Raw genomic sequence first — 26874 nt, forward strand, 5'->3', positions numbered from 1 at the left:
ATAAACTCTTGTCTACATCATAAAGAATATGCCCACAATTTTTATTTTGTTTGTTTGTTTAAGGGCTTTTAGACCTCAGTTCCTTAAACAAACAAACAAAATTAAAATTGTTTATTACATAAATCAGCTGTGGCATGAAGAACAGAAAGATATTTAAAAGATGATTAAGAAACATTCTTTGAAAAAGATTGAAATATCATATTTTTGTGCTTTCTCAGCCCTAAAATAGTAAAAACCGTTTCAACACTTTTCAATTTGGGTCTTTTTCACAAGTAAAATAACTATTCGTGAAAAACGGAGTGAGCTACATGTATTGATCTGAAATATTGGTCTAGTCCTTTAAAAATTATTTCCAGTGTTATCATGTCAAAAAACCTAATTTGATTCCATTTCAGAATCTCATCATGAATTTTGTTAATTTCATGCTACAGTTATATTTCACATCAGTACTATAAAAAGTTACATTATGCCCTTATAATCCAAGTGTAAATTGTTAGTGTACTAGTAAAGGATATAAAAAATTTTATTATAATTATTTTCAATTCATATTTTTGTTACATATTAACAGTCAAACACTCACGTGACCCACAGGAATTTTTATAAATAACCTTCATAAGTTACATTTAATGTTCTTTTGATAACAAAATGGGACATTTTATTTTAGGCAGTTTTAATATTCACTCTTATCATTTGTCATTATCAATTATTGGTTAATCTCTGGTATATTTAGAATAGTCAATCTTTTTGTAAATATATACGCAAGTCCTTTCAGCTTGACAATGAAAAAAATGGGCATAATGTCAGTATGTAAATATTCATCACATATATCAATACAAAATATCACTTTTTTACCATCTTTTCTTAGTAAAAATTGCATATTAAATATTTTCATAAAGTGTTTATTCTGTATGTTGGTGTCACGAAGAAAGTTTTGTCCATTTTTCACTTATTAACCACATCCTTTTAGCCACTTCCTTATCCAGAGCTGGTGATGCTATAGAAGTCTCTCTTGAATTACTGAAATCAAATAAATATAATAATACAGTAAAATCTCTACAAAACAGCTCTCTATAAACCAATCATATCTTTACAATAAATGTCATTAAATTCCCAAAGTAAAACTTCACAATAAAGTTATCCTCTTGTGGCCGAGGGTTGCCTTTAAATGGTTGAGAATAAAGAATTGCAGCCACATCTTATCCCCACATGATCATGAGGTGACTTAATGGGTTTGAATAATTGGAGTCTATGCATCTCTTTGCTCATCAGATGAGTTGGTTATTGACCCATGGTGTTGCTTTGAAGTAAGCCAAAATCAACTTTACTGTTTTGGCACCATATGACCTATACTGTGTTGGTGCACTGTAAAATCATTCAATCTCTGTAGAGAAAAACCTGTCATCAGCAACTATAATCTTTGTAGTGTATAGGATAGTCTTATTCTCCCTACTTCTTTCGGCATAGACACTTAATCATATATAAGTTTACCATACAAATGATCATTTTCTATGAGTCTAATAAATGATATAAAACAAGCCTATAGTGAGAGATTTAATTAAGTCTAATATCAAATGATAAAGCATGCAAGATTTTCATTCTCATATTACATTACTATTAAGCTAAATAAACACTGAAAAATAACAAAATTAACATTTCACAGGTAATTTTAAAATGGCTTAGCCAATGGATAACAGTTTGTAAATGTAAATGTGTAATATAAAGAAATATGTAATGTTTGTATCACATTGAAAACAAAGAGGAGTTATCCATATAATAGTAAAAGTATAGCTTTGTTTTCCTGTCAAAAGGGAGATCAGAAACCTTAACAAGTCACAATATGAGGCAATCTCATTAAAATTATTTCCTAACTGTCGCTCCACTACCCTTCGCTAAGTAGCTCAGCTGAGAGTAATGGAGCAAAAACGATGATCTTATTTTAATGAGATTGCAATATGGGGACAAGTAAAATACTTACAAAAATAATTTTCCTGTTACTTTTTCCAAACTTGGATCTACAGCTAGATAAACTGAGGTTTGGGCAGCTTGTAGTGGTGTTTTCATAGCAAGCCACATTACTGGGGACAATAAACCACCGGAAAATTTTGCTTGTGCCATCGGTAGATGACGTCCAATTTCAGTTTTGGATATACCAGGAATAGCACAGTTTACTGTAATATTTAGTACCTATTAATAGATTATAAATAGATTAGTGCTAATTAGAAATTTATAAAATACACATACATGTATATCATAATCCGGCTAACAGGGTCTGGATACAGTGTTGGGATAGTGTAAAGAGTAATTCTGAAAAAAATATATACTGTATTATAGTCTATATATTATATATACAGTACAGTCGACTCTCGTTATCTCGAAGTCATCGGGACCGTCCAAAAAATATCGAGATAACGAAATGTCGAGATAAACATATTAGGGTTTGAATAAGGCAGAAACTGATTTTTACAAAAGACATGTGCATTCCTGATGTCAAATAAACTATGATATCCCCATGTCTTGTTTTCATAGGCCTAGTCAATATTTAACAAAATAACATTAGCAGATGTGTACCAGCGGAAATAGGGGTGTCTGTGATAAAAAACACATAGTGAGGTTTACTCAGTAATACACCAATAAAGTGAAAACATTATTATCAGGGTGGTTGATCCGGATATCCTCTCGGGCTAGTTATCGGGTCTTTCTCGAGATTGTTCGACCGCTGATTGATTTAGTGGTGATGTTGTGAAACTATTTTGCAACGATAGCGTTTCTATACTTTCACTTTTTCATTTACATTTAAAGTCATAATGAACTGATACAGTGTTCGAATATTTATAAAGAACGTATCATTCACTCATTTTGGACTTAAGTCAATCAACACGTTAATAGATTATTTTTTATAAAAACAGCTAAACTTGTAACAAACATAATCATCATTTGTATATATTTTTTTCTAAAATTCCTTTTTACACTATCCCAACACTGTTCCGAGTCTCTGTGATCCGGCCAGCGGCATGCAAAACCGGTAAACATCTCATATACAATTAACTCCACTTATAACAATAAATATATATAGAGCTTATAACGATGCTGTTGCTGGGGTCATGACTCTTGGGATTGGTTGCTTCTCTAATATAACGATGCCCGAAAATAATGATATAAATTCAGCGGTCCACAGAATTTCATTATAAGCAGAGTTTACCGTACATGTTCATATAAACTAACCAAAATAAAATAAACACTTGATCAATACTGTTTCTGTCGACGACAGCTCTAATGGAATTAAATTTTAAAAATAACTGATTTATAAAACTAAAACTAAATCTGTAGTGTTATAGTATCAAATTAGGGAATGAAACTTCTTCAAGACAACTTGCTTTCCCTTTAGCAGTAAAACTTCTCGCTGTGAACCATTATGGTTGGAACAGTTTTAGGAGTGAAATGGACTGAAATGATAACCACTCTATCAGAGCATTACATGTACCTAAATTTAAAGGTCATTGAAAGGTCATTCTTATGTTAGAATATAGGATACAACAGCCCTTTACTAACTTACTTACAAGCGGATTTTCTTTTAAAAGAATAAATGTTAGCCATGTTAATATTCTCCTTACCTTCAAGTCTTCGAGCCAATTCCTGGGAAAATAACATTAGCGCCAACTTACTCACACCATAAGCCTCTTTTGGATGATAATTTTGTACACTGTTCAAATCTTCAAAGTTTATTTTTGACCTTTTATACAAAGGACTGACAAGGTTTATTATTCTGGCACTGGGTGATTGTTTTAACTTGTCTAGCAATAAATTAGTTAAAAGAAATGGTCCTGAAATTATAAAAGAACATAACTGAGAAGAAAATTGACCTGCAACTTGAAATCAGATATTATATATACAGTCAACTATCGTTATCTCGACATCGCTTTTCTCGATATTCCGATATCTCGATAAAATTATGAAAGTCCCGATTTTCTTCCTTCTTTATCTATATTGGAAATATTTGTTTATCTCGATATTTTTATTTCGATATTTTCAGTATCTCGATGTACAATTTCAGCCCCAACAGTTATTTTCAACACTATTATTCTTTGTTTATCTCGGACTAATAGTTTTTCTTTCGTCTGTTCCCTTCAGACGTGTGAAAAACACAAACCAGACGATGATTGCTCAATAGCGCGTGTCATAATGATGATTATGTTTGTAACATGTTTAGCTGTTTTTATAAAAGTAAATCTAGATTTAGCGTGTTGATTGACTTATGTCCAAAATGAGTGAATTTTACGTTCTATTATTTATAAAAATTCGAACACTGTATCAATTCATTATGACTTTTAATGTAAATGAAATAGTGAAAGTATATAAACGCTATCGTTGCAATATTGTTTTATAACATCAAAACCAAATCAATCAGCGGTTCGAACAACATCGAGAAAGACCCGATAAATAACCTAGGAGGATATCCAAATCAACCATCCTGAAAATAATGTTTTCCACTATATTGGTGTATTACTGAGTAAACCTCACGATGTGTTTTTTATCACAGAAACCCGTATTTCCGCTGGTAACATCCGCTAATGGTTACTTTGTTAAATATTGGACTAGGCCTATGAAAACAAGACATGGGGATATCATAGTTTATTTGACATAAGGTATGCACATGTCTTTTTGTAAAAATCAGTTTCTGCCTTATTCAAACCCTAATATCATAATATGTTTATCTCGACATTTCGTTATCTCGATATTTTTGGACGGTTCCCGATGACTTCGAGATAAACGAGAGTCGACTGTAATATATTGTATGTAAGAAGAAATGATTTTTAAAATAATGAAATCAATTAGAATGAAGAAAAAATATAATATATTCATAAGAAGAATGGTCCTGATGAGTTACATGAATTCAACTGTCAATTATCAGCTACTGTATTATTTCCAATCAATGCCCCCCTCTAATTAGTGTCCCCCGCGTCCCCCCCACCCCCCTCAAATTTTAAGAGATAAAAGAAATGAAAAGAGTTACCTAAATAATTAACTCCTAATTGCCATTCAAACCCATCTTCTGTAAATTCTTTTGGACATGCCATTACACCAGCGTTGTTTATTAGTATATCTATATGTCTCTCCTCTAAAACAAACAAAAACAATCAAAATAAATCATAGAATCAAAGAGTTAATTAATGATGAAATTGCATATTTGCATACACGTTTGTAGTTCTGGCTTTCAAAACTTTATAAGCCACTTTTCAACATTTTTATTTTTCATCTGATGCGTCAATTGTCATAGTACATAAACGGGTACGCTGAAAACCTTAAGCTAATAAGCTTGCACAATTAAAATTAGCTTTAATTTTCAACTATGTCTTCAATTAAAAAACCTGCATGAAGGATCACATCTAAGGGTCATAACTTGTATATAAATAAATTCCCCTGGTTTTTGAGATCACTGCAATGTTACAGCTTTACTGCTCAAGTAAGACTTCAGGTGCCCTACATGCATTATTTCAGGCATGAGCTTGGCCTTAAGTTAAATTACTGAACGTCAATAACCTGGCAAGCTAAAATGTTAATATCTGACAGTCCCAAGTCTATTGTAGGAGTCTTGAGTGGCAAATGATTTGAAGTCAGGAACTTTAACCACTCGGTCATTTTTATGTATACAGGATTGACTATTAACTTGATACCACAATAATCTCTGACTCCTTACAACATTAAATTGTGTATGCTTAGTTTTGTAAATTTCATCAAATTAAATGCTGTACCATTTTACAACCACTCTGATTGACATACATGTTTATTACCCTTCCAGATTTTTTCCGCCTTTTTGATTGGATATTGATCACCCGAAAGAAATTGATATAACCGAGCCAGACGGGTAATATACACACTAAATTTTCCCGTTGGGTACCCAACGTTGTAAACGACATGCGCTGAGGTGATGCGCGTACGGTTCGATTTTACGCGGTGTAAATTCCGATTTACAAGCACTTTTAACTGTCAAATGATAAATATTTACTAAAGTAGAGTAATGATACAAATTCCCATCAGTATTGAAAACAAATATGACCTTGTGAAAGCTTGATATTAATTACAAAAAAGTGCTTTCAATAGACAACTCCTTTTCTCTTGTTTACATTCGTTACGTACGGGAAAAATACGTCATGTATTTATGTGACGTCATGTTGTGATGAAGAGGTACCCTAAAGGGAATCTTATTTCGACGTTTCATTTGAAACAGCAATGATATTTTAAAAAATCGTTTAAACTCGGCAGGGGAAGGGTAATAAAATTATTATTTTGGTTTTGGAGTGATATATGTGGATATATTACCTGCCAAGATAAAATATCACCCTCGCCTAACGGCTCGGGTGATATAAAATCTTGGCAGGTAATATATCCACATATATCACTCCAAAACCAAAATAACATATAATATGATTGTGTGCATTCAAGGGACTCCACTGAGCTTTTTTGACATGAAGGGAAATCCTTTAAGGGGTATAGTATAAAAATAAGCTTAATGGGACATTCCTAAATCTGTTTATAAAACCAACCAGTAATAACATGGGTGCAAGTTGAAAATTAATAAAAATTAAAACTGAAATTCATAATCATTTTCCTACATAATCTAATAGTAAAACATGATAAAATTTGGCATATGCCTGAAAACTTGCACCCATGTACTAAGAAATGAGTGAAGTTTGTTGTTCAAGGAAACTACAGCTTGGTCCCATGGAGGTTGAACCCATGCGGCTAGTAATCTTTATATTTACAAGTCTGGCGGGTAAACCACTCCCATGCTGCCATATTTAAAGGGAATAAAATTCACACTGTACCTTCTACGACCGTTTTTGCAAAGTTTCGGATGGATTCACATGATGCAAGATCTAGTTTCTTACAAACTATACTCTTATTGAAAGACTCCTGAATAATCTCGTCCTTTGTTTTCTCACATTTCTCTAAATTCCGGCAAGCTAATATTAATCTGCCCCCTGAAAGTTAAAACATAATAAATACATGTAAATTACTATTTGATGAATAAAAATAATGTAATAGAAAGAGCACCGAAACACGAGGTTATCTGATTTGTAGGAGGGGGCATAGCCCCTGAATATAAATCAGATTGCTGAGTGTTTTGGTGTTCTTTCTCTTTTGTATCATAGTCAAACATAACAACGTGTTCCCTGTAAAATGTCACAATATAAAACCCCAGAAAAAAGCTACCAATGAACGAGCATCTGAATAATAATATTTCTGCCGCTTCTCCTTTCTCTGCTGTCATAATAAGTAAACCCCAGCTAGCAACAAGGGTGCCATAGTCACAAAATACGCCCGTTTACGAAAAAGCTTTAGATGGAGATGGGGGCATTATGGATAAGTGTTATCTAGCAAGCAAGTTTTTATTCTTGGCACTGTGTTGTTAAATGAACCTTAAAACAAATCAGTAGGGAAGATATGCACAGAATGTGTGACCTTGACCTTGGTCGCAGGGACCTGAATTTTATGCACGGCACTCAGCCTCACAATGATGAAACATTTGTGCCAAATTATATTGAAATCCCTCTATGCATGTAGAAGTTTTTGCTCCAGACAAGTGTTTTTTCTATGAGCTCTAACTGTGACCTTCACCTTTGACTAGAGACTTGGTTTATGTGCAGGGCACTACGTCTCATGGTGGTGAACAATTCTATAAAAGTAAAATTAAAATTCCTCCATGCGTGTAGAAAATATGCTCCGGACAACATCTGGATATTTAATCATCTCCAGTGACCTTGACCTTGCAAATATTAACCTAAATTAAATGTGTAAACACCTGTAGTCATGATAGTTAACCATTTGTGCTACAATCCATCAATAAATGATGACTAAATGGTCCCTATAACCATCTTCAAATTTTGATCTGAACTTTGACCTCTATGTGTAACCTTGACTTGGTCGCAGGGATCTGAATTTTGCATGCGACACTCAGCCTCACAATGGTGAACATTTGTGCCAAGTTATATTGAAAACCCCCTATGAATGTAGAAATTTGCTCCGGACAAGCGTTTTTCAATGAGCTCTAAGTGTGACCTTGACCTTTGACCTGGATCATGCATGGAGCAATTACATTACCATGGTGGTGAACATTTTTCCATAAAGTATTATAAAAATTCTTCCATACATGTAGGAGATATGCTCCAGACAAAATCTGGATATTTCACCATCTTTAGTGACCTTGACCTTGCATATTATTGACCTAAAGTACATGTGTCACAGCCGTAGTCATTATAATGACCATTTGAGTTACAATCCCTCAATAAATGATGATTAAATCGTCCCTATACACATCTTCATATTTTTATCTTTTTTTAAACGGGCGTATAAAAAGTACATGTAATTGTAATTTAATAACTAAAAAAATTCTGATTTAAGATTTTATTCTAGGGAAATACATTTCATTACAATTCTTAATCTTTGAATGAGCTGAACTGATATTTACTTTGAAAATTAAAATATAATTAAATTTCTATGAGAAAGTATTTACATTTGATAAGGTAATTACTGTATGATCTTTATGAACAAATACCAAGTCTACAGAACACCATAGTTATCACAGTTAAGAATCTTGACCAATGAATGAAACATGTGTAAATAAATGTTACATTCTTTAGAACATACTCAAGTCCAAGAAAGAGGATTATTTCATGCCCTTTGATTAAATTCTATTTTTAGAATTGAAAGTGAAAGTAGATCAAGGGGAGTAATTGTGTAAGTCATTTATGAACAAAGTAATAACTTTGTTGTCGCCCTTTGATTAAATTCTATTTACAAAATCTGGATATTTCATCATCTTTAGTGACCTTGACCTTGTATATATTGACCTAAATTATATGTATCACAGCTATTGTCTTGATAATGACCATTTGTGTTACAATCCCTCAATAAATGATGACTAAATGGTCCATATACACATCTTCATATTTTTATCTGAACTTTGACCTCTATGTGTGACCTTGACCTTGGCCGCAAGGACCTGAATCTTGCACGCGACACTCCGCCTCACAATGGTGAACATTTGTGCCAAGTAATATTGAAATCCCTCTATACATGTGGAAGTTTTGCTCCGGACAAGCATTTTTCAATGAGCTCTAAGTGTGACCTTGACCTTTGACCTAGAGACCTGGTTTATGTGCTCGACACTGCTCCTCATAGTGGTGAACATTTATATGAAGTTTCATTAAAATCCCTCCATACATGTAGGAGATATGCTCCGGACAAAATTGGATGCCGCCCGCCCGCCCGCCCGCCCGCCAGGGGCGTTCCCATAATACGTCCCGTTTTTCAAACGGGCGTATAAAAATGAGCCACTCAACAGGCATGCTCTGGAGTGCGGTTAACTGATACCTGCACGCCAGTTAACGCACTGTGCGTGTATATGTATACGATTTAACTCTGACACATTTTCAACAGAAAGGTCCCCAAACTATGATAAATGTTATACATACATCACAAATAATATAAAGGCAAGTGATTAAAAATAAAACTAAGGTATTTGAGCAGAATATAAAGATTGTAATTTCAAGTTTATTATCAATTAATACACATTGTAGGTAATTACAGACATATTATTTCTTGTGCATTTTTTTTCTAAGCTTCATTCAATGTATAGAACAATAATTTCAAGGCCATAAAATATTTCCACTAATAAAAAAGATAAGACTGGTAATTCATATTTTCTTCTCATGCCTTCTTACTGATTTATAAGTGCATAATTAAGCAATTCAGAGATAATGGCCTGAAGAAACAGTTAGACCAAGAATTAATGTGTGTTACTTTACAGATGATTTAAAAGACATTTTACTAGAGTTGGGTATCACTGCTGAAAATAAATTACAATATGACCACTATATCTTGGTAATACTAATGATACAGAATCATGATACTTATATTTAGTCAATATGAATGCAAGGTTATGTTGGTAGTTTTTACTCCGGATGTCAACAGTAAGCCACATTGAATTTACCAGAGCACAGTTCAGCCACTGCATCGTTCCTGGGCAGGCTGTCAAGCAGTTTACCAGTACCAGTTGCCTTCACTTTCACAAGGAACTGAAACTTCTGTACATGCCAGAGCAGAGGTTCAGTGCAAATGACCATAGAAAAGATATCATGATCAATCACAATGAAAGTGACCTGCACTTTCCGGGAATCAAACCCGGGTCACCCATTTCACAGTCCAACGCTCTACCTATTGCGCTAAACTGACGGTTTTGAATGCAAGGTTTGCAATGTTCAAGTCTTAAAAGATAATGCCCACTATACCCTGTTTTATATCTGTTTATTCTGTTATACCAACAGTGACTATGGCTATTTAAACATTATATTTCTGGCTTCAATTATGTAATAAAGTAATAAACAATAAGCAGTTACGAGCCTCTGAAACTACAGCACTGTTCAAATAAGAGAACAAGACTTAATTAATACGGGGAAGTCAAAGACCGGGCCCGCGAAGCGGGTCCGGGCTTTGGCTTGCCCGGCTATAGACTACACGTGTATATTTAAAAGAAAATCAAATAAAAAACAATTAAAAAATATATAGAATTCTATACCTATCAATGAAATTTTCAGTGTCAGTTCTAGTCGGGCGCCGCCATTTACAATGTAACTCAATGATAATAGGCGGGGTATTCCGATAACGGAACAAATCTCAACTTTTCGGATAAAAGATAATCGTCGAGTATTCCGAGTGAAAACAGAAGCGGTGCATGTAATACCGAATGACACCTTTAAAACGGAAAGAATGAAAGGAATTTTTAACGACTTCCCCGTTCATAGGCTTTGCCTAATTCATATTAGTAAAATGTATAGCCATGTATCGATACCTCAGCATTGTATAAGCTACTGCATAATAAGATCATTAATCTTAATTCATTGATGTATCAATAATATCAGACCAAATAAACATTTTACAGTAAACATCGCATGGCTTTTTCTTTGCATCAATGATATCTGACCACATAAACATTTTAAAGTGTACCTCTCATGGCTAATGTTTTTGCATCCATGATATCAGACCATCGAAAGTTTTTATAGTATACCTCTTGTTGCTAATTCTTTGGCTGTTTCCTTTCCTATCCCAGTGTTAGCACCTGTGATTATCACTGTCTTTGCTAGAATGTCATGTTTTTCTTTGTATCTCTCTCCACCATAATAATCTCTGAAGAAACATGTACATTGAATATTACTTAATGTAAGTGAGGTAACTGAAAGGCTAGGATATAGACATACATGTTAATAGATTTTAGTTTTTTTACATATAAGTTGTTGAATTAATTGAAGTAATTAAAATTCTGATATGTTCATATGTTAAATGTTTGCTGCTTTAATGTAAACAATTCTTATTTTGTCTATGTGATTAAAAGAATATTATAGTTGTGTTGGTTCATAGCTAAATTTATTACATATTGAATCAAACTTTAAAATATTATTCTCATCAGAGGCTTGCCTTAAATGACTTTATTCAACTTTCTCAATAAATTTAGTATTTAACATACACTCATTCTGTGAATATTCTCTATTTACCTGGGTTTTTTCTACTTACTTGAGAAGGACACCAGCACCAAAGGCTGTTCCTATACCACTGAACAGAATAATATTTGTTGGTATCTTCATCTTATCAATAATATCATCACAAAACAGTTAACTTGAGAAATCTGTAAATTAAACAGATATAGCAATTCATTAATCAGATCAATGCAAAAGAGGTTTCCCCAAAATGATAAAAACACCAAATTTATCAATATCAATACAGCTTAAAATCAAATTCAATTAAATCATTACCATACTTAAGGCAAATCTGACAAATTCTAATTGGTAATGATTAGCCCCACTGACAATTCATCTCATAACAATTTGCCTCATGACAAAAAGTCCCAGATAAGTTACGATTAGACACTTTTAAAAGTAATAAAATCATTATTGGTACAAATGGATGAAAATGTACAAACACATTCAATTATGTAAAACAAGTTGTCGGAATTTGACCAAAATTTAAACAGCCAATGAATCTCACGCAAAGGATTGTGGGGTCTAGACAGGAAAATGTTCTATTTTTGGTGATTTTTTACCACTGTATTATAAGTCAATGATAAATAGGTATCGCAAAATAATTATCAATTTCAGAACATCAATTTAATACAGGGAAGTCAAAGGCCGGGTTGGAAAATAAAAAATGAACAATCATTATAACCAACTTCCCCATTCTATGAATTTCTTATATTATCTATAATACTGACATTTTCAAAAAGACGTATTAATTAAAAATAAATTGAAATTATGTTGAATATAAAGTGAGGCGAATCGTCATAAAAGTGAGGGTCGAATCGTCAGTGGGGCGAATTTTATATAAACTTTAGTGGTGCACAGCCTAGTTCGAAAACCTATCTAATAATTCATATACATCAATATAATCATGGACTTTGATTATTGAAAAATACGATTTCAGAAACAGATCTAAAGCTATCATTCCCTTCAATAATTTTGACAAGAAATATGTCATTAGAGACCATACAGACCTGAAAACAATGAAAAATGACAATTCAAAGTCACATCAAATGGAGAAATTATCACGACGTGTAATTATTTCGGTGTAATCCTCAATTTGGCATTCTAGTTTTAATCAAAATGTCTACTAAACCAAGTATGCCAGGACTTCCCCCTGGAATGCCTGATCCTGAGGCTATCTTTCAGTCTTGGTGGCCAATTATTATTGCATTAGTAGGCGGACTGTTCTATGGAATTAGGTAAAATTTAATTTGTAATGTATTTTCGCGAGTGCAATCGGTTTAGATTTCCATTCTCAATTTCCAATTAAACATGTTACATATAATTCTCTTTCAAATAATTTGTTTTTTAAAAGCATTGAATTCAAATGCATGTTAGAAATTTCATTTTATTATTTTTGTTATGTCTTATTTTCGTAACCATGTAAATTTACTGTTGGGCGGGGCAAAAAATGATAAAATTTTGCTTATGATAGAACACTGATAGAACATCATGTATGGACATGCAGGGTTATTGTGCCATTTTTCCAAAAAAAATACATGCGCAATATACAGTCTTAAAATAACTGTCTGAGATGTCATTAGTCATGACTAGATTATTATTTTTGGCCTTGCACAGGGCTCTCAGAAACACTTATTTGAGCGTATTTTTACGCATATTTTCTGCAGATGTAAGCTAAAAGAATCTGATTGTCAGTCCCTTGTACGCTTAAAAATTCCAAATCCACTTGTCATTCATGATTGTTGTCCTTAAAATATGCAGTAGCCAGCTGCTACTGTGTAAGATTTACATGTAAGGAGGGGCTTCACGTTTGTCAACCATTATGCGTCTTCAGCCAATCAGAATGCCAGTTTTTCCAATGCTCAATATTGATTGCAGCTGAAGTCGCATATGTGTTGTTGGCAAGCAACAAACACGACATAGTCAATCAGTGGTTATTGTTGTGTTGATTTTATTTTTAAGTGTTAAATGCCAATTCGTAATATTTGACTGTTTGAAGGGATACTTGTTGGAGCCATGTGAATGCTCTTTTCACAGAAGTCTAGCTAATGGTACTGAAGTTTTAAGTTACAGTTCTGTAAATAATTTAAACAATGGATGCATAAACTGCTACAAATATTGATTATTTGATTGTGAACATTTAAATTGTTAAGAAAAATTAAATGGACAATTCCGGATCGTCCAATTATTCGTTTCTATGAAAAATTATCTTGAAATTATTTTTTTATGATGACCTTATAAAATGTCCGCCAAAGAAATAGTTTACAATACAAATTCAAAACAAACTGCTTGTATGTGTTCAGAGAGCTGTTATTGAATAAATTTTTGATTGAGATATGTAACAAAATATATATTCTAATGATTTATTGAAGAACTGAAAGATGTTTTCTGATTTTAACTGATTTTGAATCAATTCAAACTAGCAACAGTGATACCAATAAATTTGATAAATTTTCCATGCTAAAAATGACAGTTAAAATTAGGTTGTAACAGTTTGACTGGTAGGAAAAAAACAGTTACTTAAATGGTCAACCCATTCACGCTTAATTAAGTAACTGTAAGTCTATGTACATACCATGTTTTTTAATGTGGAAATGTTTTGTCAGTTTGAGTTGTTAAAATAGTAATATGTATCAAAATTTTTTTTCATTACTTAACTTTTAAACGAACATGTATACTATTTTCTTGTTGACTTTAAATGTGCCAAAGGACAAATGCATAAGGACGAATCCATACTTTTCAGTCTGAGCATTTAAAAATGTATACAGTATATGTACATACGGTTTTCTGGTTGATCTTTGTTGAAATTTCATTAACAGTGAAGTTGAAACAAATCTTTGTATTTCTTAATTATATAACATGCTGCGGTATTGTCAATGTCTGAATCACTATTTTCCGAGCATCCAAGTAATCGTTACAGCCCTAATGTTATCTAGCATTATTCTTACATGAACTACATGTAGGTTATAGCCCATTGTGAACAGTTAAAGAAGGTATTAAGTTAAATATTATAAAACTTTACACATTTTTAGCTCACCTGTCACAAAGTGACAGGGTGAGCTTTTGTGATCGCTTTTCGTCCGGCGTCCGTCTGTCCGTCCGTAAACTTTTGCTTTAAATGACATCTCCTCATAAACCACTGAGCCAATTTCATCCAAACTTCACAGGAATGTTCCTTTGGTGGTCACCTTTAAAAATTGTTCAAAGAATTTAATTCCATGCAGAACTCTGGTTGCCATGGCAACCAAAAGAAAAAACTTCTTTTAAAAAAAACCATAAGAGCTAGAGCTTAGATATTTGGCATGAAACATCTTCTAGTGAGTGTCTACCAAGTTTGTTCAAATAAAAGCCCTGGGGTCAAAATTGGCCCCGCCCCTGGGGGTCATTGATTTTCCCTATATGCATATAGTAAAAACTTAAAAAATCTTCTTTTAAAGAACCGTAAGAGCTAGAGCTTAGATATTTGGCATGAAACATCTTCTAGTGAATGTCTACCAAGTTTGTTCAAATAAAAGCCCTGGGGTCAAAATTGGCCCCGACCCAGGGGGTCATTGATTTTCCCTATATGCATATAGTAAAAACTTAAAAATCTTCTTTTAAAGAACCCAAAGAGCTAGAGCTAAGATATTAAGCATGAAACATCTTCTAGTGATTGTCTACCAAGTTTGTTCAAATTAAAGCCCTGGGGTCAAAATTGGCCCCGCCCCGGGGGGTCATTGATTTTCCCTATATGCATATAGTAAAAACTTAAAAAATCTTCTTTTAATGAACCATAAGAGCTAGAGCTTAGATATTTGGCATGAAACATCTTCTAGTGAGTGTCTACCAAGTTTGTTCAAATAAAAGCCCTGGGGTCAAAATTGGCCCCGCCCCGGGGGTCATTGATTTTCCCTATATGCATATAGTAAAAACTTAAAAAATCTTCTTTTAAAGAACTCAAAGAGCTAGAGCTAAGATATTTAGCATGAAACATGTTCTAATGGGTGTCTACCAAGTATGTTCAAATAAAAGCCCTGGGGTCAAAACTGGCCCCGCCCAAGGAGGGGGTCATTGATTTTCCTTATATGTGTATAGCAAAAACTTAAAAATCTTCTTTGGAAAAACCCAAATAGCTAGAGTTTAGATATTAAGCATGAAACATCTTTAAGTAAATATCTACAAAGTTTGTTAAAATAAACGCCCGGGGGTCAAAACTGGCCCTGCCCCAGGGGTGACATTGTTTTTAACTATATGTGTATAGTAAAAACTTTAAAAATCTTCTTTTAAAAAAGCCAATGAGCTAGAACTTAGATGTTTAGCATGAAACATCTTCTTATGGATGTCTACCAAGTCTGTTCAAATAAACAAATAAAAGCCCTTGGGTAAAAATTGGCCCGGGGTGGGGGGCCTATATACAGGTGAGCGACCTCAGGGCCATCATGGCCCTCTTTTTTAGGTTTTAATTGGAGGTCATTGACCAGTACCTACATGGGATTAGTAGCCAGTCACTTGCTGAGATACTGGCTATTACTGGTTAGTTATCCAGGAGAGCTGGTTAGATTATCAACTTCTGAGATATGATCAGAATTTCAGAAATGAGTTAAGATCATCATAAAAGTAAAACCAGTTAAAACATAAATATAACTTCCAAAGAACTTGAAAAGAACCTATAAATTCATACATAAAGTAATCCATACTAGTTATAAATGCTTCCATGCCTTAAACAGTATTTATCATAAAATTTATATATTTTGTATATTTAGACAGTACTTCAGGGGTGCTAGGTGTACTAGTGAGTTGAAATTAGAGGATAAGGTAGCAATAGTTACCGGAGGCAATGGTGGTATTGGCAGATATATTGTTGAAGACTTTGCTAAAAGAGGTAAACTCTAATATTTTGTTATTCTTCTGTTTTTGTTATGACTTCTCAATGAATATAAAGTGTTAAATAAATGATTAAATTGTGCTTATGCCCTTTATGGTAGTATTATACTACAATGTATATAGGGTTTCAGCTGATTAATTTTACTAAAAATAATGACTGGTTTTGTCCACTTCTGCATACAAATTAACAGTCTAAATGAACTGTTTTAACTTCATAACAACTCTGTTACTTTACTTTAAAGTTTCCATGTTGCCCTCTTTAGCTTAGGCAGTCATGCTTCTGAGTAACAGTTACTAAGTGTGACACAAATTTATTCATAGCATTCATTGACAAGTTAAGATAACTTGAAGGTACCATGTTTCAACTTTCTTGATACATAGTAGTTATATCCCTTTGTCAGTGACAAGCAAAATGCCATTTAAGTTTTTTGTGAATGGGTTTCTGGCCATTTAAATTGTGAAAATAGTACTATTTGAGAGGACACTCATAAGCTTTCCTAGCTTTCTTAGTACCCAATCCCAAAATGTATGTATAAATATTGTTTATCATGCAAATAATACATGTATATCGAAGAAATATGTATAAGCCAAAATAGTACTAGTTATTAATTTCATACTGTTAAAATTTAGCTATTAAATTGGTTAAACAGTCATTGTGTGTTGAAAACTTAATTGACATTATTAAAGATTAAAGTAAAGTCTCATAGATAAGTGTCTCTCTTTAGTTTCTCATTTGTTTAAGGTATTGACAATTTTGTCAGTGACTATACAATTTGAAAATTGTGAATTCTCATAAAAACAAAACTGTGTGGGGAATAAAACACTGCATGCCACTATCAAAAGCTAAGGGATACTTGTAGTTTTTAAACCCATGATAAGCATAACATCAATGTGCACTGTTTCACCATTAAGCAAAATACATATAAAACAAAACATATCTTTTTCCAGGAGCAAGAGTTTATATTGCTTGTGTTAGTGATGGGGAAGCTGTTGTTAAAGAGGTGAAAGAGAAGACAAAAAATGAGAAGATATTTGCAATAAAATGCGACCTATCATCTCTTAAGTCTGTGCAAAGTTTTGTGGATGCTTTTAAAAAGAGTAAGTAATATATGATTTGTGAATGTACAGAATAATAGAGAAATACAGAATCCCTAAAGCAAGCCCAGCACTGCAAAATTGTATATGTTGCATGCTCGGTTTGATTTAGCCTGTTCATGGATGGTAGTGATGCAAGCGACCGTGCATGCCTCCCTAGCACCGGCTTACGCAGAATTCAGCATTTAACATGAACTGGTCTTATTTTAAATGAATGAATAATCATCCAATTGTTTTTTAAACCGAGGGGATATTTATGTGACAATTATCATTTGTTTTTCAACCCAAAGGGACATTTATGTCATAATAATTAATTATCATTATAAGAAAATAAATAAATGTAATTCCATTGATCGTAATTCACTTTACATGAAAATAAGAAGGGAAAAAAAAAGCTAGTATATTTAATTTTTATTCTTTTTACATGGGAGTTTTTTCTTATGGGAAAAATACTTTCAGAAGAGTGGAATGCTATCCATTTTTTACCTCAAAACTGGTCCTAACTCACAGACTTGATTTGATATGGACATATATTTATGTATAAATTAAAATGACATTTACAACTTAGTATGATAAGATATTTGCAAAGCAGTTAATCCACTAGATTTTCAAAATTTCTAGTGTTCAATTAACATTCTTTTGGGTGTTTGTAATAAATCTTTAATGTACATTAGCTTTGATTGTACAGTTATGTATCAGTTAAGATAAAAGTAATACATTTACAGAGGAGGATAAGCTTCACTACCTTATCAACAATGCCGGAGTTATGATGGCACCAAAGAGTATCACAGATGATAAGTTTGAGTATCATTTACAAGTGAACTATTTAGGTAGGTTTCTGTCTATTTTAAACCTTTTTTAAAATGCTAACTCAATAATTTTGTGAGAAGAACTGCTGTTATGAATGTCATTGTCAATTTAAATAAATTTGCAGAATTTTTTTCAGACCTCTGTTATAGCAGAGCCTGAAGACATAAATAACATTATCTACATCTCTGGTTATAGTAAGGTCTTAGTGCTCTGAGCCCATATTTTACGTAATATTAAACTGTTTTTTTATGCCCCCGCCATGTAATGGCCGGGGCATATAGTGTTACCCTGTTCCGTCCTTCCGTCCTTCCGTCATTCCGTCCTTCCGTCATTCCGTCATTCCGTCATTCTGTCATTCCGTCATCATCAGTTTCCGTTCATTATCTTAGTAACGGTTCCACACATTCAACTCAAAGTTGACATATGGATATGTTATGACAAAATACAGGTCAAGTTTGAATTTGGTCATGTTTTGATAATTTTTGGCAGTGTTATGCCCTTTTACTTTGAAAATAAAATGAAATTTTCAGTTTCCGTTCATTATCTCCCCAACAGTATTACATATTCAACTCAAACTTGACATAGGGATATGTCATGAGCAAATACAGGTCAAGTTTGAATTTGGTCATGGTATTTTGGCAGAGATATGCCCCTTTCACTTTGAAATAATATGAAATTTTCAGTTTCCGTTCATTATCTCCCAACGGTACAACACATTCAACTCAAATTTGACATATGGATATATCATGAGAAAATACAGGTCAAGTTTTGAATTTGGTCATTGGTTCGGTGATTTTTGGCAGAGTTATGCCCCTTTCACTTTTGAAAATAATATGAAATTTTCAGTTTCTGTTTATTATCTCCCCAACGGTACAACACATTTAACTCAAATTTGACACATGGATATGTTTTTGGAATGCCCAGGCCAAATTTGAATTTGGTCATGGTTCAATGATTTTTGGCAGAGTAATGCCCCTTTCACTTTGAAAATAATATGAAATTTACAGTTTCTGTTCATTATCTACCCAACAGTGTTACATATTAAACTCAAATTTGACATATGAATATGTCAAAGGAAGGCGCAGGTCAAGTTTAAATTTGGTCATGGTTCGATGATTTTTGGCAGAGTTATGTCCCTTTCACTTTGAAAATAATATAGATACATCTTAGGAATAAGCAGTTTAAGTTTGAATTTGGTCATGGTTCAATGATTTTGGACAAACTTATCTTTCTTGAATGTTGGAAAAATTTTGAACTTTCAGTTTCAGCACTCATACTTTTGTGGAAATGTATGTAGCCATTATTTTGGCTACAAATATGAAATATGCTTTTTTCAAAAGGTTAACACTGAATAATTTCAGTGCCTTGAACATTGTATGAAAATGGTTTGTGTTAACATTGAAAAGTTTTAAGGGCTTTGAACTTAAAATTAAAACAATAATTTGTGCAAACAAATTTGGAACTAAATATTATAACATCTGAAATTTTGGCTGCATGCGGGGGCATCCGTGGCATGATGACACATTTCTAGTTTTTAACAACAATTTTTGCCTGAAGTAATGCATGAAAAGGGCATCTGAGAAATTACTCCACCAGTTAAGCTGGAAAATTCCCACATGACATTATTGTTAGTGTGTAGTGTGATGGTTGGTGCCACTTCAAGGACATCATTTATGTTGATCATGAAATCACTCAAAACTTAACTGAAAAAAAAACAAGAAAATGTGTTTCATTAAAAAAAAATGTTTATTTTGATTCAAATTTATTTGAAATTGAAAGTTTCTGTAATTTAATGGTTTGCCTGAAATAATGATTCTTTTGCTGTTACAGGTCATTTCTTCCTAACACATCTACTGTACGATACGCTGAAACAATCAGCACCGTCCAGGATAATGAATACAACAGCCCCGGCTTATCAGTTAGCCGAGCTGGACTTTGAAGACATCAACTTTGAGACGAAGGAATATGTCCCTTCAGCTGCCTACGCCCAGAGCAAGTTAGCTGTTGTCTTCTTTACCAAAGAGTTTGCCAAGAGATTCCCCGTTGAAGGTAGGTTTTGTTTTTTTTGCAAAGTTTAAATTAATTTGTTTTGTAAAACAAGTTGAAAATTTGGATTTGCTTTACAGTGTTTACTAAGGGGTCTGCACTAGTTGCATAAAATATCTAGATCAGTGCTTGTAGTTAAGATGTGTATAAGCTCAGGAATCAAGAGTTTGAGCCCTGTCAGGGATCACAGCTATGTTTTCTCAACATGGTACCAGTATCGGCTACTCACTTGAAGCCGACAAAGATTTGAGAATTCTATTAAAAGTAATGACTTGCATATACCACCAGTATAGAGCTTGGTCAATGTTGACAAGACGGTGTATTGTTGGCTTCTCAGTTTTATATGGAAATCCCTTTCATGACAAATGAATTATTCCAAATTGTAAACAGGGCAAGTATATTATAAGATATAATATATAAGATATTTTACAAGGTACAGATAATGAAACATAATGCTATAATTATGATCTTACTACATGTATGTAATTGGTAGAGTAATTGTTTATTTGTATCTTTCGATTGAAAACATACCCAAAAAACATCAATATTACATTGATATTTCTTGACATCAATGACAGCTCTACCAGTTAAAGTTTTAGACAACACAAGTTACGCCAGTTTGAAAAATGATATCATTGACCCTTAATTGTCTTTTTTGCAGATGTTGGTGTTACTATGAACTGTATTATACCAGGGGTTGTTCGTACCAAAATTCATCGTCATATGCCATTCCGTCAGAGTGCGTTCATCAACCTGACATTTGCACCGTTCATGTGGTATATGATGAAGCACCCAGAGGATGGGGCTCAGACCACTGTATTCTGCACCCTAGCTGATGCTCTATCCAAAGTTTCTGGATTTCTGTATAAGTAAGTTCAAATCCCGAAAAGTTATTAATTTGAAGAAATGTTTAAAAATGTATTTTACAAATGCGTTGATTTGGATTTTTAAATACGTTTTTAACATCAACATGTCTATTTTGAAATAGGTTTTATTCCTATTTATTTTTTTTTACAATTCTTTATAATATTGCATGTTTATAAAGTTGCTTGGATAATTGTTTAAAATGTTTGTATAAACTATATGAATAAGGTTTGCTGACCAATTTATGAATTTAATTTATTTCTTTTTTCAAAAAAAGGGAATTTTTTTTGGGTATTTTAATTTATGATTTTAAAAAGGAATGTTTTGTTTTTCGGGGGAATGAAAGGGGAAAAGCGTACCTTTTAAAAATGTCCTGGGAACTTCAGGAAAAAACTTTGGAGTGAGACGTTAAAGATTTAGACATTAAGCTTTTGGGAAAGACCATTGTTTAGCTGGAAAATTTTTTTTTTCCCTCGTTTTGTCTGTTTTTTGCTCAAAAATTTTGAAATTGCTTTAAAAAAATTTAAATTTTATTCTGCTGCATTTTTTTGAAAGGGATTGGGCCCAGTTTTGAAATTAAAAATTGTTGCATTTAATGTTAAAGGGGATTTAAAGGGCCCCAAAATACAAAAAAAAAATTAGCGGGAAAATATAGAGCTTGCCCCTGGAGAAAGGTTTTTTGGGGAATGTTTAGGCCTTACTAACTCTATACTAATTACAAAGGGTAATCAATTATTATTCCAGCAGGGTATTGGTTCATCTAAATAAAAAAAAAAAAAATTTTTTTTTTTGCACTTTTACATGAGTTTTGGGTCTGAATTTTTTTTTATAAATTTTATACAAAAGTTTACATTAGTTTGTATTTTTGTTTATAAAGAATTTATATTTATCATACACCTGTATACATTATTCAACTTACACTGCTAATGAACAAATGTAACTTGACAGAAATGAAAATCCATATTGATTGTATTTTCTTTAAGATTTAAGTTGCTACAAATGTTTATTTGCTTGCATTATTTTTACACTGCTGAGACTTGGAGAGTCTTTTATGAACAAAGCATTAAGATCCTATTGTACATTTATATCATGTAATCAGAAAATATACATATATTAATAATTAAGTTTTTATAATCTCAGATTTAGATTACTTATATAATGTGTTCCTTATTTTACTTACATTCATGTATACATTTTTTTATATATGTATATATTAATCAGTTTGCTAATAGTTGTTTTATGTGATGAACCTATGGTGTGGTATATGTATGGTTGATTCACACTGTGTTGTGTGTGGTTGATATACATACACACTGTGTAATGTGTGGTTGATATACACTGTGTAATGTGTGGTTGATATACATATACACTGTGTTGTGTGTGGTTGATATACATACACACTGTTTAATGTGTGGTTGATATACATGTGCACTGTGTTATGTGTGGTTGTTATACTTGTACACTGTGTGGTTGATGTACATAAAAACTGTGTCAGTGTGGTTGATATACATATACACTGTGTTATGTGTGGTTTATATACATATACACACTGTGTTATGTGTCGTTGATATACATATACACTGTGTTGTGTGTGGTTGATATACATACACACTGTGTAATGTGTGGTTGATATACATATACACTGTGTTGTGTGTGGTTGATATACATACACATTCTGTGTTAATGTTGTGGTTGATATACACTGTGTAATGTGTGGTTGATATTACACTGTGTAATGTGTGGTTGATATACATACACACTGTGTAATGTGTGGTTGATATTATACTGTGTAATGTGTGGTTGAGTTAATACATATACCACTGGTTGATATTACACGTACACTGTGTGGTTGATGTACACTGTGTTTTGTATGCATGGGAAATTAATTGATAGAATAGTTCAATGTATACTTATGCAATATATTATTCAAAGTGACTTACACGTTCCATGTGGCATTACACAATAATTATGTGGGGGTTTTATATGTTTATTAGATAGAATACATGTAGAATATACAGAAGAATGTGGCATTACACAATATATGTTCTTAGAAACTTGAATAGTATAGATGAAAGATGTAAAAATGTAGACATATATAATGTATAGAACAATTTATTAACAATTACTACTACTACAACAGAATAAAGGGAGTGTAGAATTTTTCATTCTGAGGCAAATGTATTAAATCTATGAATTAAATAGTAAAATTGGATTTTTACATTAATATAAACTTGAAGTAAAAGATTTGATTATTTACATTTTGAATAATTTTTATCATATATCCAAGATATTTGTTGTAGGGTATTTGAAAAATAAATATTTGATATAATCTGATTAGACTTAATCAAAAATTTGTCTGATAATTTTCCACTTTTTTGTTTAAAAAAAATATTAAACATCATGATTGGGGAGAATATAAAGGTTTAAATAGTCCCAAAGGAGAAAACATTTTGTGACCTTATAATATCATAAAGGTTTAGAAATTTTTCAGAATTTTTTATAAAGTTAGTGAGCTGTTTGTTTTTCCAAATTATACCTGAGTTCTAAATGAAATCTTTTCTGAATTTATACAGTCTCCCTGTCAACAAAAATTGAAATTTTTTGGCCAAATTTATCCCCAAAACTGGTTTGTGGCGGGTTTTCCCAAATTTTAAACCCAAAAGTTAATTTGGGGTTTTTCTAAATTTATAAAGCTTAAAGTGAGAAGTTTTTTTTCCCAACTTTATACAAGCTATGAGTTATTTGATGATTTTATACAGGCTTAAAGTGTGTTGTTTTCCATATTTGTATGCAATGTGAGATTTTTTTATTGATATTATGTAATTGTTACAAAGCTTTTGGAAGTGTTGTTATATAATTGTGCACATATATACATATGTATGTTAGCTGTATACATATACAGTGAAATCGTGATGTAAAGGTTTTGTGAAGTAAATATGTAATTTATATCAAGGGTAATATTTGTATATTTCATAGAAATAATCATTTTCATTTTACTCATTTTAGTACAAAGAAAGCCTGAATGTTTTGTTAGGTTTCATTTGTCAATAAGGCTTGTTTTGGATATTATTATATACATTACATAACTATTGTGTCCTTTGGAAATGAGACTCAGTTATAATTATACTTTCAAGGCTGTGTTTGTGCTTGCATGCTATAAATGATTATGCCTTAACTCAAGCCAGATTGTATGTGTATCAAGCATTTTCTATGCTTTAAAGTTACAACTGTTACCTGTATAAAAAAGAAACCCTAAAGTTGTAGATAATTGCACAGGCAAGTAATTATTTAAGTGGCTGCATGGCTGAGTGGTTAACATGTCGGAATCTAATTATCTCTAATTATCGCTAGCCGCATGAGTTCAAACCCTGTCAGGGGCATGTTGTTGTTTCCTTGAGCAAGAAACTTTACACTCATTGCTCAGTACTGGTTGGTTCCAGGAACGAATTCAGAAGTGTGTCTATAAGCTTATAGCTACACAATTGAAACTAAAATAAATAATGTATAAACCAGGTTATTATTGCCGTCCCAACTTGTAACTCATCACTTGTCTTTTAGACTTGCAGACTTACATTTATTTGATAAATCTTTAGTTCTCTAGGATATCACGTCAGTAGTGTTATTTTTATTGAATATGTCTAGTGTTATTTAAACGATGAATAATTACTATAAGATAAGAGACCAATAGATTCATGACTGAAATGGAAATATAAGTAATATATCAGAAATCATAAATAAAAATAAACGCATAGTCAAGTGTGAAATGTTAGGTGGTCTTCCAAATGAACAACAATTCCACATTTTGTGTAAGTGGTGATTTTTTTAAAATAAGGCTGTAAATTATTTATATCTCATTGTATCGCATATCATATAAAGTGGCAAATAAACCTCCCTTCCCAGAAGGGAAAAAAGAAGCTGGTGTCTTTAGTGTATTGTTTTTATTCATTTGTAGTTGTTTATCCATATTCCAAAGATTTAGGCGTGTTATCTGTTGTGCCCGTGGCCGAGCGGTTAAATTCATGGACTTCAAACCACTTGCCCCTCATGCTGTGTCCAGATAGGGACTTTGGATTCTTTCGCGTTAGGATGCTATCCATGTGCGGAAGCTATTCAGCAAGCTTACGAAAAGTGGCCATATGACCTTTTCAGTTGGTCTTGCTCATGAATACGATGTTCTGGTGACTCACAAAGATTCTATTTTTAGCTCGACTATACGAAGTATATGGAGAGCTGTCCTACTCGTCCCGGCGTTCGCGTCCAGATTTCAGATTAAAGTTTTGGTGCAGTAAAATATTTTTCACTTTAACCTTTTTCATTTCTTAAGGTATCACCCTCAAACTTAAAAACCACATCTTATGTGACAAAGTTCATAACTCTACCACCAATATTTTCAGATTTATCTCCCCTTGAACTTAGAATTTTGCTTAAAAAATATTATTTTTTACTATAACTTTTTCTTTTCTTAAGGTATCAACTTCAAATATATGTTCCTTATTATGAACCACATCTTATGTGACAAGGTTCATAACTCTAGCACCAATATTTTCAGATTTATCTCCCCATTAACTTAGATTTTTTTTACTTGAAAAATGTTAATTTTACTATAACTTATTTAGTTTTAAATGTATCTACCTCAAACTTCAAATACATGTTCTGTATCATCAACCAGATCTTATGTAACAAGGTTAATAACTCTTGAAACAATATTTTCAGATTTATCTCCCTTTGAACATAGATTTTTTTTAAAGAAATATTATAACTTCTTTATCTTTTAAGGTATCTTCTTCAAACTTCAAATATATATTTCTTATCATTACACACATGTTGTGTGACAAGGTCCACAACTCTAGTGTGACTATTTCTAGAATCTTTCCCCCTTGAACTTGGAATTGATGTTAACAACTATAACTTCTTGTCATAAGAAGAAATATATTTATATCATAATTAATTTTTCTTTCATAGTCTTGTCTTCCTTTCTGTGTCCGGTATTTAATTAGTCGAGTTTTGCTGTCTTGTTGGGAGTTATAATTGGTATGGTTTAAAGGCTTTAACCTTAAGTTTATAAACTTAATAAAATTAATGAAATGATCAATGTCAAGTGAATTCTTTAAAGCAGCATGACTCTACATGCCAACACATATTTTCTTTACAAAAATCAACATAAGAAAAATAAGGTATTCGCAAGGCATATGACATTTTGTAATTTATATGCATACACTTTATGACTGTTACAACCAGAGAAAGAATTGTTGTGTCCACTCCGTTTTCCAGAACAATTATTTTGATTGTGAATAAATGAAAAGCGTTTAAGTACTTTATACAGAGTAGCATAATACGATTTTCAATCCAATTCTGAGTAAATGTCTTTTCTAGCTGCATGATGTTTGTTAGAAATTCGAATGCTATGTTTTTAGGTTTCTGGAAGTCAGTGTTCCTTTAAGATCTTATTTAAAGATTTTCAATCTAAGTTTTATCATTCTGTTGATATTGATTTGTAATTAAATTTCCCCAGAGAAACTCGTATTTAGTAATGAAATATCCTAATCACAGCGTTCTACAGCGTTCTTTATGTCTCTAATGTCACAAGCCTTGTTATCAAATGTAATACAATGCATCAATACGTAATATGTCTCTTCCGTGTTTCTAACGTTTTCTTAGAAATAAA

At 32.4% G+C, this 26874-nt stretch overlaps 2 protein-coding genes across 2 annotated transcripts; one reads left to right on the top strand and one right to left on the bottom strand.

Moving 5' to 3' along the window:
- Positions 1-880: 880 nt before the first annotated feature.
- On the bottom strand, positions 881-11700 carry LOC132742184 (retinol dehydrogenase 13-like). Its single transcript, XM_060730510.1, has 8 exons — positions 11569-11700; positions 11066-11184; positions 6825-6980; positions 5012-5116; positions 3612-3821; positions 2968-3050; positions 1976-2184; positions 881-1017 (listed from the first exon to the last, which is right to left on the bottom strand). Exons 1-8 carry the CDS (start codon positions 11637-11639, stop codon positions 918-920), a joined length of 1053 nt encoding a protein of 350 aa, XP_060586493.1. The 5' UTR covers positions 11640-11700; the 3' UTR covers positions 881-917.
- Positions 11701-12464: 764 nt separating this feature from the next.
- Positions 12465-21218, top strand: LOC132742185 (retinol dehydrogenase 13-like). Its single transcript, XM_060730511.1, has 6 exons — positions 12465-12769; positions 16274-16392; positions 17343-17492; positions 18215-18319; positions 20130-20348; positions 21007-21218. Exons 1-6 carry the CDS (start codon positions 12651-12653, stop codon positions 21216-21218), a joined length of 924 nt encoding a protein of 307 aa, XP_060586494.1. The 5' UTR covers positions 12465-12650.
- The last annotated feature ends 5656 nt before the right edge of the window (positions 21219-26874 follow it).

This window comes from Ruditapes philippinarum, unplaced genomic scaffold (assembly GCF_026571515.1).
Source record: "Ruditapes philippinarum isolate M1 unplaced genomic scaffold, ASM2657151v2 ctg236_1_1_1_1, whole genome shotgun sequence".
Classification (NCBI taxonomy): Eukaryota; Metazoa; Mollusca; class Bivalvia; order Venerida; family Veneridae; genus Ruditapes; species Ruditapes philippinarum.

Coding starts and splice junctions, on each gene's coding strand:
- LOC132742184 (XM_060730510.1), bottom strand. CDS start 11,639: ATGAAGATACCAACAAATATTATTCTGTTCAGTGGTATAGGAACAGCC. Junction 6,981..11,065: donor CAAAGAATTAGCAACAAGAG/GTATACTATAAA, acceptor TTTAACTTTCAG/GGGGCAGATTAATATTAGCT. Junction 1,018..1,975: donor GTAACAGGAAAATTATTTTT/GTAAGTATTTTA, acceptor ATTTGATTTCAG/TAATTCAAGAGAGACTTCTA.
- LOC132742185 (XM_060730511.1), top strand. CDS start 12,651: ATGTCTACTAAACCAAGTATGCCAGGACTTCCCCCTGGAATGCCTGAT. Junction 16,393..17,342: donor TGAAGACTTTGCTAAAAGAG/GTAAACTCTAAT, acceptor ATCTTTTTCCAG/GAGCAAGAGTTTATATTGCT. Junction 20,349..21,006: donor CAAGAGATTCCCCGTTGAAG/GTAGGTTTTGTT, acceptor TCTTTTTTGCAG/ATGTTGGTGTTACTATGAAC.